General features: G+C 43.1%; 1 protein-coding gene across 1 annotated transcript in view; it reads left to right on the plus strand.

The window, feature by feature from the left end:
* The first annotated feature begins 9,599 nt into the window (after positions 1 to 9,599).
* The window catches only part of LOC126266708 (tryptophan 5-hydroxylase 1), a 240,407-nt gene continuing 237,846 nt past the window's right edge, over positions 9,600 to 12,160 (plus strand). The window contains exon 1 of the mRNA XM_049971157.1: positions 9,600 to 9,721. Within this exon, the coding sequence (XP_049827114.1) occupies positions 9,620 to 9,721 (102 nt within the window). The 5' untranslated portion in view covers positions 9,600 to 9,619. The remainder of the gene's footprint in view (positions 9,722 to 12,160) is intronic.

Consider the following 12,160-nt stretch of genomic DNA (forward strand, 5'->3'; position numbering starts at 1 on the left):
TAGAACTACGAAGCGTATTCTGAATGTAAGGTCCGATCGGTCGCGAAATGGAAACCACAGTGAAAATCCGATAAAGCTTTGCATAGGTGTGTTGGACAGTGGCTCTAATAAGCCCGTTGGTCGCGTCACGTCTGTCTTTTCAGTTCTGAGCGCACAGTAAGCACGTAAAGATGCCTAGAAAACAGTGTCTCCCGCCAAGTATGAGTGCCAGTGAGAGATTTCGCCTGATTTAATGCAGCCCACATAACATAACTCTTATGCATTTCCTTCTTCATGACATTTCTAGGCCGCATTCTCCAGGGGCGATGATCGTTTTCGTTGGGAACTGTTTGATCTCCCTCCCTACAGCACGGACTTTGCTCCCTCTGATTTTTATCTCCGCTGAGATGAACCGCTGGCTATGAAGTCAACGTTTTGTGTCAGACAACGAATTGCAGATCAGCGTAGAGAATCGGTGGAAAGTGCCGGTGGCTGCATTCTATGGTGAGGTCATTGAAAAATTGGTGCAACCGTACGACAAGTGTCTCAGACGGAGCGGCGGCTATGTAGAGACTTTGCTTGAAGGTGTGGCTAACCGTTCCAAATAAATCACTTTTGATTTCCGCTGTGGTTTCCATTTCGCGGCCTATCGGACTTTACTTTCGGAAAGCGCCTCATAGATCGTATCAGCATTGAGAGTTCACTGCCAGCTAATCAATCCACTTAACAATAAAGTATGTCACTTAAACAAGAAACTCCACTACTCCATCGTCCGCTATAGGCGAACTTTATGATATGCAACAATGCCTCGAGACACGAACACTGAAAGAACGCATGATTACGGCGACTTATTCTGTACATGTTCGAAAAGTGTGTGACAGTGATCTTGTCTATCCTCTACTGTTTCTGGCAAGCTTCGTGTGAAACATGCAGTATCCTTCTATTATTTGGCACATTGTGGCCTCAGCTAAACGCTCACGCTAGATATTTTATAGAATACTGTTACCCATACCTGCGATAGGAGGGGAATTACGCCTGCATAAAGAGAGCAAAGGATACAGAAGTGGCACTACGTTGTCTTTTCGGACGAGTTCCTCTTCTGCGTACAGTGTCATAACTGACGTCTGTGTGTGTGTGTGGAAGATATAAGGAGCCAGGTGCCGTCAGATTGTATTCGTCATCATTATGCGGACCTAACATTTTGGGTGACGGTATGGGGTGCCGTTCGGTATACAACACTATCACTTCTATTTGGCATAGCCGTGTTAAGACTAGTGCCTGCTCACTATCTTCGACTTTTCTATAATGTTACCTTTCATCAATATATCGCAAGATCTCATGTTGCCCGTGCTGTCTTGATCTACCTCTATACAATGACTGCTCGACTAATTCCCTGGGCAGGACGTTCTCCAGCTCATCCGGTCACGCGTTGTCGAGAGATTAACAAGCCACAACTCACTATCCATTGCAATTTATGAACTCTGGCACATAGTCGAAGCAGCGTGGAACGCCATACCCGTACCTAAATCCTAAGACCAAAAAAAAAAGCAGCAAGAATGATTTGTCCGAATGGGATGGTAATCGGCATATATAATTTACATGTACAGACAAATAAATAATTGCAATTATAGAAAACGGAGAGAAAGGGCTTAGCAAAATGAGCAAGTCAAAACGCGTTGGTCCACCTCTACAAGCCAAGTTGTATGATCACTTATACAGGTATGTTATTCGCCTTGGCATTGATTGAGAGTGGTGTTGAGTGTCATCCTGGGGAATATCGCGCCAAATTCTGTCCGATTGGCGCGTTAGATCTTCAAAATCCCCCGTACTTGTTGGAGTGCCTTGTCCATAATGCTCCAAACGTTCTCATTTGGGGACAGATCCGGCTACCTTGCTGGCGAAGGTAGGATTGGCAAGCACGAAGAAATGAAGTAGAAAGTTTCGCCAAATGTAGGGTAACAAAACTGGTTGCAGAGTATCGTCGACGTGTCGCTGTGCTGTAAGAGTGCCATGGGTAACAACCAAAGGGCTATGAAAAGAAATGGCACACCAGACCATCTCTCCTCGTTGTCAGGCAGTATGGCAGGCAACAGTCAGATTGAAATCCCAACGCTGTCCGGGTGTCTACAAAACACGTTTTCAGTCTGGGCTCTCATTGACTGTGTAACACCAGAGTTCAAATGGTTCAAATGGCTCTGAGCACTATGGGACTTAACATCTATGGTCATCAGTCCCCTAGAACTTAGAACTACTTAAACCTAACTAACCTAAGGACAGCACACAACACACAGTCATCACGAGGCAGAGAAAATCGCTGACCCCGCCGGGAATCGAACCCGGGAACCCGGACGTGGGAAACGAGAACGCTACCGCACGATCACGAGATACGGACTAACACCAGAGCTCCACATCTCTACTGACATAATTTTTTTCTTTTTTGTCTGTTCTACCTTCTATGATTGTAAATATTGTTTGATTACATTGATAGCACAAGAGTGATCGCTTTTTCCTTTGTAAAAACTTTGATCTCATGGTTTCATTTTATGCAATGTCGTGTATTTATCATTTAAATTCTTTGTCTCATTTGGAGGGAACAAAACTTAATGTATATAATTGTAATTTTGTTTAAATAATTTTTTGTAATAGCTAACACCTTGTTCAAGAATCATAAAAGAAGGTTGAATACATGGAAGAATCCTGGAGATACTAAAAGGTATCAGACAGATTATATAATGGTAAGACAGACATTTAGGAAGCAGGTTTTAAATTGAAGGACATTTCCAGGGGCAGATGTGGACTCTGACCACAATTTATTGGTTATGAACTGTAGATTAAAACTGAAGAAACAGCAAAAAGGTGGGAATTTAAGGAGATGGGACCTGGATAAACTGACTAAACCAGAGGTTGTACAGAGTTTCAGGGACAGCATAAGGGAACAATTGACAAGAATGGGGGAAAGAAATACAGCAGAAGAAGAATGGGTAGCTCTGAGGGATGAAGTAGTGAAGGCAGCAGAGGATCAAGTAGGTAAAAAGACGAGGGCTAGTAGAAATCCTTGGGTAACAGAAGAAATATTAAATTTAATTGATGAAAGGAGAAAATATAAAAATGCAGTAAATGAAGCAGGCAAAAAGGAATACAAACGTCTCAAAAATGAGATTGACAGGAAGTGCAAAATGGCTAAGCAGGCGGGGCTAGAGGACAAATGTAAGGATGTAGAGGCTTATCTCACTAGCGGTAAGATAGATACAGCCTACAGGAAAATTAAAGAGACCTTTGGAGAAAAGAGAGCCACTTGTATGAATATCAAGAGCTCAGACCGAAACCCAGTTCTAAGCAAAGAGGGGAAAGCAGAGAGGTGGAAGGAGTATATAGAGGGTCTATACAAGGGCGATGTACTTGAGGACAATATTATGGAAATGGGAGATGATGTAGATGAAGATGAAATGGGAGATACGATACTGCGTGAAGAGTTTGGCAGAGCACTGAAAGACCTGAGTCCAAACAAGGCCCCGGGAGTAGACAACATTCCATTAGAACTACTGACGGCCTTGGGAGAGCCAGTCCTGACAATACTCTACCATCTGGTGAGCAAGATGTACGAGAGAGGCGAAATATCCTCAGACTTCAAGAAGAATAAAATAATTCCAATCCCAAAGAAAGCAGGTGTTGACAGATCTGAAAATTAGCGAACTATAAGTTTAATAAGTCACAGCTGCAAAATACTAACACGAATTATTTACAGACGAATGGAAAAACTGGTAGAAGCCGACCTAGGAAAAGATCAGTTTGGATTCCGTAGAAATGTTGGAACACCTGAGGCAATACTGACCTCACCACTTATCTTAGAAGAAAGATTAAGGAAAGGCAAACCTACGTTCCTAGCATTTGTGGACTTAGAGAGAGCTTTTGACAATGTTGACTGGAATAATCTCTTCCAAATTCTAAAGGTGGCAGGGGTAAAATACAGGGAGCGAAAGGCTATTTACAATTTGTACAGAAACCAAATGGCAGTTATAAGAGTCGAGAGACGTGAAGGAGAAGCAGTGGTTGGGAAGGGAGTGAGACAGGGTTGTAGCCTCTCCCCGATGTTATTCAGTCTGTATATTGAGCAAGCAGTAAAGGAAATAAAAGAAAAATTTGGAGTAGGTATTAAAATCCAGGGTGAAGAAATAAAAACTTTGAGGTTCGCCGATGACATTGTAATTCTGCCAGAGACAGCAAAGGACTTGCAAGAGCAGCTGAACGGAATGGACAGTGTCTTGAAAGGAGGATATAAGATGAACATCAACAAGAGCAAAACGAGGATAATGGAATGTAGTCGAATTAAGTCGGGTGATGCTGAAGGGATTAGATTAGGAAATGAGTCACTTAAAGTAGTAAAGGAGTTTTGCTATTTGAGGAGCAAAATAACTGATGATGGTCGAAGTAGAGAAAATATAAAATGTAGACTGGCAACGGCAAGAAAAGCGTTTCTGAAGAAGAGAAATATGTTAACATCGAGTATTGATTTAAGTGTCAGGAAGTCGTTTCTGAAAGTATTTGTATGGAGTGTAGCCATGTATGGAAGTGAAACATGGACAATAAATAGTTTGGACAAGAAGAGAATAGAAGCTTTCGAAATGTGGTGCTACAGAAGAATGTTGAAGATTAGGTGGGTAGATCACGTAACTAATGAAGAGGTATTGAATAGGATTCGGGAGAAGAGAAGTTTGTGGCACAACTTGACTAGAACAAGGGATCGGTTGGTAGGACATGTTCTGAGGCATCAAGGGATCACAAATTTAGCATTGGAGGGCAGCGTGGAGGGTAAAAATCGTATAGGGAGACCAAGAGATGAATGCACCAAGCAAATTCAGCAGCAGGTACTGGGAGATGATGAAGCTTGCACAGGATAGATTAGCATGGAGAGCTGCATCAAACCAGACTCAGGACTGAAGACCACAACAACAACAACAATTTTTTGTAGAAATACCAATATGTGCAAATGATATGTTTTGTTTAAAGTAACTACTTCCTGTTATGTAAGCCCACTAAGAGCTTTTAGTATGTAAAAGGTGGTGTGGTTCCCCTCGGGAACGGAACTTTGTAGCGCGAGCAAAATGTGGTTGGCATAGATAGAAAAGTGTTACCAAGAGTCAGTCGGGGATGAGCTACTGAACCACCAACAGCTCACGAAAAGTTTGAGAATTGTGCTGGTGCCCAGAGGGGCTTTTTGTGCCGTTTTCCTATGTGCCAAAGCCTCAGATGGATGCAGTAACTAGCAGGAATTTTGTTGGAATTGATATCCATCATCGCCACCAAGAAATGACGGAGTCCAAGAATTTTACTTGCAAATCCACCTACGAACATGCACATTGCGCAGCAGTCACTGTAATGGAACACTGTAGTAATGTACAGTGACGGGTCAGCTCATAGGATGTTATAGTGTACTCAAATGTAAGGTAAATCTTAACTGAACTGTTGTACCTCTCGTGATTCATCCTCAGTCACATATCCACTTAGGGTCCCTCCCACGCTGAAGTTCTTACCGAGTGTCCTTTATTGAAAGCATATTAAAATTAATATGACAGTAGAGTGTGCTAAGATTAATATTGTTTGTTGAAAGGATCTTACAAATATCTCAGTTTTGTGTTTCACTGTAGTAAAAGTTCAGAACTGCAACTGTTGAGTGTTATATGTTCATGCTTGCTAAGTGATTGTTTCACTATTGTAATGAAAGTGCATTTATTATGCTCTACTACAGTGGTCAAGATTAAGCCCCCACCCCACATTGAAAGTAGTCCAAATGCTCAAAGATACTTAATTATAGAAGTTTCAATTACTCTTGCTTTTCCTGTCAAGTTCTGTACAATATTACGTTCCTCTTGTGTATTAATGGTGTAACAGGATCCACAGTCTGTCTATTCTGTTCATGCTAGATAACGATTAATAGAAGACCACTATCTATGAAAACAGTAACTTCGTTACTCAAAAGACAGTAAGAGGTAATTTGTTAGTGAACTCCATTTAATTTTCATTCTAAGTAGAAAGGTGTTTAGTAGTGAGAGAATTAATCTATTCACAAGAATTAATTTTGCTGTGAACCATACCCATATTTCATGTCAGATAGGAATATGTTTTATAGCTAGTATTGAACCTTAGTCCAATTTACGATTCAACAGTGAATATTAATAGTAACGTTATTGAGACCATTCAGTTTGACTAAGTCATCAAGGTAATAGTGTGTTTGGTTAGCTGTTATATTTATGCAAATAGTTTGTTCTGCTGTGTCAGCTCCAACCTTAACGTGAACATATGCGGATGTCAAAGTTCATTGCACTCTCGTGTGACAAAGTATAGGCTGTGTTTGCCCATTGAAGTTAGTTATTTTCAGTTTCTTGAACAAGAATGTTACTCATTCTTATGCCTAATTAGGCTGGCGACCGTTGTTATAATCATTTGGACACTGTGGATAGGTAAATTATTGTTTGTTACTGTTTAAATATTTACGTAATTATAACTTTCACTACCGATAAGACACCTCCGTTAGGTATATCACGGTCAACACAACTAAATTCCTTTCACAGGGTAACACTGCTCTGCTTCTTTACACTGCAATTGCTTCAATAGAAATAATTTAATTTATACGAACTGCCTCCAGCTTTGAGGTTATGGTATAACAGTAGCATGCGTAAGTGTTATAACTGGAGGAGAATTGTCTTTTAACTGAATTCTGATGACTGGCGAAGAAATGTCTGGAGGCGCTACAGAAAGCGGTGGGATACCGGATACCGGAAACAGCGATCGTGTGAGACCGAACTCGTTTTATTTGTTCATGAGACCCAGAAATTATTAGATACAGGCTCCCAGGTAGATGCTATTTTCCTAGACTTCCGGAAGGCGTTCGATACAGTTCCGCACTGTCGCCTGATAAACAAAGTAAGAGCCTACGGAATATCAGACCAGCTGTGTGGCTGGATTGAAGAGTTTTTAGCAAACCGAACACAGCATGTTGTTATCAATGGAGAGACGTCTACAGACGTTAAAGTAACCTCTGGCGTGCCACAGGGGAGTGTTATGGGACCATTGCTTTTCACAATATATATAAATGACCTAGTAGATAGTGTCGGAAGTTCCATTCGGCTTTTCGCGGATGATGCTGTAGTATACAGAGAAGTTGCAGCATTAGAAAATTGTAGCGAAATGCAGGACGATCTGCAGCGGATAGGCACTTGGTGTAGGGAGTGGCAACTGACCTTTAACATAGACAAATGTAATGTATTGCGAATACATAGAAAGAAGGATCCTTTATTGTATGATTATATGATAGCGGAACAAACACTGGTAGCAGTTACTTCTGTTAAATATCTGGGAGTATGCGTGCGGAACGATTTGAAATGGAATGATCATATAAAATTAATTGTTGGTAAGGTGGGTACCAGGTTGACATTCATTAGGATAGTCCTTAGAAAATGTAGTCCATCAACAAAGGAGGTGGCTTACAAAACACTCGTTCGACCTATACTTGAGTATTGCTCATCAGTGTGGGATCCGTACCAGATCGGGTTGACGGAGGAGATAGAGAAAATCCAAAGAAGAGCGGCGCGTTTCGTCACAGGGGTATTTGGTAACCGTGAAAGCGTTACGGAGATGTTTAGCAAACTCAAGTGGCAGACTCTGCAAGAGAGGCGCTCTGCATCGCGGTGTAGCTTGCTGTCCAGGTTTCGAGAGGGTGCGTTTCTGGATGAGATATCGAATATATTGCTTCCCCCTACTTGTACCTCCCGAGGAGATCACGAATGTAAAATTAGAGAGATTCGAGCGCGTACGGAGGCTTTCAGACAGTCGTTCTTCCCGAGTACCATAAGCGACTGGAACAGAAACGAGAGGTAATGACAGTGGCACGCAAAGTGCCCTCCGCCACACACCGTTGGGTGGCTTGCGGAGTATGAATGTAGATGTAGTAGATGTAGACTGTCGTCCGCCATACGGCCCGACAACCACGAGTAATAATGATCCGGGGTGTCATTTCTTTTCATAACAAGACACCTGTGGTTGTCATCCGCGGCACACTTACAGCACAGCGGTACGTCGCCGATGTTCTACGCCCCGTTTTGTTGTCCTTTATGCCAAACCATCCTGGGCTCACATATGAGCAACTAATGTCCGCCCGCATAAAGTAAAAGTTTCTTCTGCTTGTCTTTGTCCTCGCGAAACCCTGTCTTCTTGGTCACAGAGGTCGCCGGATCTGTCCCCAACTGTGAATATTTGGAGCATTATGGGCATCTCGGGAATCTGACGATCTAACGCGCTGATTGGACAGAATGTGACATCATGTCCTTCAGGAGGACATTCAATAAGTGTATCAATCAGTGTCAAGCAGAAAAAACAGTTTGCTACGGGGCAGAAGTGGATCTACGCGTTATTGACTAATTTGTAAAGCTCTTTGTCTTCAATAAATTATAGAATTTTTCTGAAATTGTAGCCATTGATTGTGATCAAAATGGTTCAAATAGCTCTGAGCACTGTGGGACTTAACTTCTGAGGTCATCAGTCCCCTATAACTTAGAACTACTTAAACCTAACTAACCTAAGGACATCATACACATCCATGCCCGAGGTAGGATTCGAACCTGCAACCGTAGCGGTCGCGCGGTTCCAGACTGTAGCGCCTAGAACCGCTCGGCCACCCCGGCCGGTATCGATTATCTGCTCATGTACATCAGATGTGCCGATTTCCATCCTATTTGGGTAGTTCCTTCGTGGTGCGACTTTTAGTTTTTACAGTGGATTATTCTAGCTCAGTTCTGCTCGGTGCCTAGCCAGGTTAAAGCCAATGTTGCTGAGAGGCATCAGCTCAGTGTACTGAATTTCGTACTTAACGGATTTAATCGTATTACACTGAGCACACACAATAATCAAAATTTTATGCGTTGCTATCCTACATGATGTTACTTTTTTAATAAATGCCTTGTGGCTAGGGCCTCCCGTCGGGTAGACCGTTCGCCTGGTGCAAGTCTTTAGAGCTGCCACTTCGGCGACTTGCGTGTCGATGGGGATGAAATGATGTTGGTACGGAAAATACCGCACCCAGTCCCTGAGTGGAGTTAATCTCCGACCCAGCCGGGAATCGAACCCGGGCCGTTAGATATGAGATTCATCGCGCTGACCAATCAGCTACCGGGGGCGGACACACTTTAAATAAGCGCCAATGATAAATGTACGTATTACCGCAAGAAAAATGACGAAACTTTAATGCAGTAGTGGTTTAGAGCACGAAAAGGGTAATTAAAATCAAGAAGTTGAGAAGTATTTCGGGCGCCGTCTCCGCATTGGCAGTCAAAGATAGCGGCCGTCGTTGGTACTTTTGCGCTTACCAGAAGTAGCAGGAGGCTGCAAGAAAGTGAATGAATTAGCTATCGAACCGAGGGCCCATCCATCCATTGAGTGAAGCGGCGGGAGATGAGAAGCAGCACACTTGCAATCCGCGAGAACAAAGCGGCCGCGTGGCGCCCGTAGTGGGGGTGAGTAGCGGGGGCAGGGGGGATGCGGGGAGCGAGGGAGGCGGGCGGCGGCGGTTGCGGGGGCGGCGCGGCCGGCCTTTAAAGGCAGCCGCGCGGCGCGCCGGCGGCGCCAGTGCAGCGTCCGCCAGTCCGCCATGAGCGCCTCGGGCAAGGGTCTGCTGGGCCTCTGGCTGTACCGCTCCGCCGGCGGCCAGTGGGCGCTGAAGGAGGGCCCGCCCGTCACCGCGCGGCTGCAGGTACTCCACTAGCGTCAGCAGCGCGCCACTTCAGCCGCCTAACGTAGTCTGCAAATCGTTTTGCTGTCGTCTTACTGTCAGTATGGGCAACTGCCAGAAACCGAGCCAGTTTTCATAAACGTCAGCAATATATCTGAATGAAATCCTTTTTGCCTCAGTAGGCGTCATCTTAAAACTAAAACCTCTATTAAAACCGATATTTCGACCGCCTTTCCACAGTTTCTCTTGTGGGCGATTACATTCTATCTGGTCTCCCTGAAAACGACAGGTGCAAAAACGGTCGAAACGTCGGTATTAATAGCGGTATCAATATCAAAATGACGCAGCCTAAAGGCCTAGCCGGCCGGTGTGGCCGTGCGGTTATAGGCGCTAGAGTCTGGAGCCGCGTGACCGCTACGGTCGCAGGTTCGCATCCTGCCTCGGGCATGGAAGTGTGTGATGTCCTTAAGTTAGTTAGGGTTACGTAGTTCTAATTTCTAGGGGACTGATGGCCTTAGACGTTAAGTTCCATAGTGCTCAGAGCCATTTTTGAACCTAAAGGCCTAAGAGATTTTACGGAAATCCATTTATATTGTTTACTTAAGTTCACTCACTTTAGTCTCCCTGGAGATGACCGCTGCTTTAATAGTGGTTTTCCTTCCAAAATGACTCGTCCTAATGCCCATAACAATTCTAGTACAATTCATTTACACAGTTTAATAAAACTGACTCAGTTCAGTGCTCCTGAAGAAGACCGCTGCAAATACGGTCCAATGTCTAGCTGGTCACCAGCTTTTGTTTCGAAACGACTCGGCCTAATATCTAAGGAATCCAAATTCATTTACATAGATTACTAAAATTAAATCAGTTTAGTCTCCGTAAGGAGGATCGCTGCAAACATGGTCGAAACGTCGCTATTAGTACTGGTTTCCGTTTCAAAATAACTCGGCCTAACTGTCCACAGAATTTTATTCAAATACATTTACATCTTTAGTGAAACTCGATTAGTTCAGTCTCCCTGAAGAGCTTAGCTTCAGCAATAGTTGAAATATGAAAAAAATTCATATTTTATTCAGCCAGCGAGCTACAACAGGTAGTTTCTAATTATTTCAGAATAAAAGCGGGCAGCGCCAAGTTGAATAAACTTATTTAGCAGAATGTGCCACGCCATTTTGCCACTGTAACCATTATTAAAACCGAGTTTCTACCTATTTCAGAATAAAAACAGTCTTGGTGGTGAGGTTATTTAATATTAGTGACGTCTTTCACCCTTTTTGGGCATCATCAGATGGTGTAAAAGTAGCTGGACATGTAACCTATCACTCATAAAGTCATATAAAATGGAAAATGTCACTGTTACGTCCATTTTCCACCTCTTTATGAAGGATGGGTTAAGTATCCAGGTACTTTGTACCATTTGATGATGCCCCAAAGGGTGAAACGCGTCGTTTATATTAAATAACTTCACAACCAATATTGTTTTCACTGTGAAATAGATCGAAACTCCTTTTTAATAATGGTCATACTTTCAAAATGACGCGGAGCATTATCCTAAAGTGTTTATTCAACTTGAGACGGCCCATGGAGCCGGCCGATGCGGCCGAGCGTTTCTAGGCACTACAGTCCGGAACAGCGCTACCGCTACGGTCGCAGGTTCGAATCCTGCCTCGGGCATGGATGTGTGTGATGTCCTTAGGTTAGTTAGGTTTAAGTAGTTCTAAATTCTAGAGGGCTGATGAGCTCAGAAGTTAAGTCCCATAGTGCTCAGAGCCATTTTTGAACAGCCCATGGAACTCGTTTCGTAATCATTGAACTATAACTCAAATTTTACTTAAGAAGCCGAACTTTCGTAGAAATGAAACGATTCAGTGAATGTATTTTGCAAGTTCATCTCCGTCGATGTCAGTTCATTTAAACCAATTTCAAAAAAATTGTATTTTTACTCCTTCGTCGAAAAAAATTTGCTTGGAACAGTAGCGTAGTACTTACTTACAGCACCGATAAACTTTCACATCGAAAATTTCTTCCCTGTCAACGTCATGGTGGTCCGCTGCAAATTTGGCCGAAAAGTCAGTTTTAATATCGGTTTTACTTTATAAACTTACGTGGCCTAATGCTGAAAAAGGTTGTTTCAGATCTTTACCGACTGTGGATTTCTTTACGCTGGTAGAAATTTAATTTAATCGGACGGACTATTATGGAAAAAAATGCAACGTAATCTCCGTCGAAGTCAGTTCAGTTGGTCCAGTCATCATAAGTTGTTTATTCCCATTACGAAGAAATTTGCTTCGGATTATTAATCGTTTGCAGAACAGATAACCCGTTACAATTTATTCCTTCCATATTTTCCAATAGTGGAAAATGTGAAGTTAGCGCTAATAAGGAACTCCACCGGAGCAGAGGTGGTGCAGTTTTGCAATCCCGACGACTGATCTGTGCAAAACCGCATTGTGGTGCTGC

Source organism: Schistocerca gregaria, chromosome 4, assembly GCF_023897955.1.
Source record: "Schistocerca gregaria isolate iqSchGreg1 chromosome 4, iqSchGreg1.2, whole genome shotgun sequence".
NCBI lineage: Eukaryota > Metazoa > Arthropoda > Insecta > Orthoptera > Acrididae > Schistocerca > Schistocerca gregaria.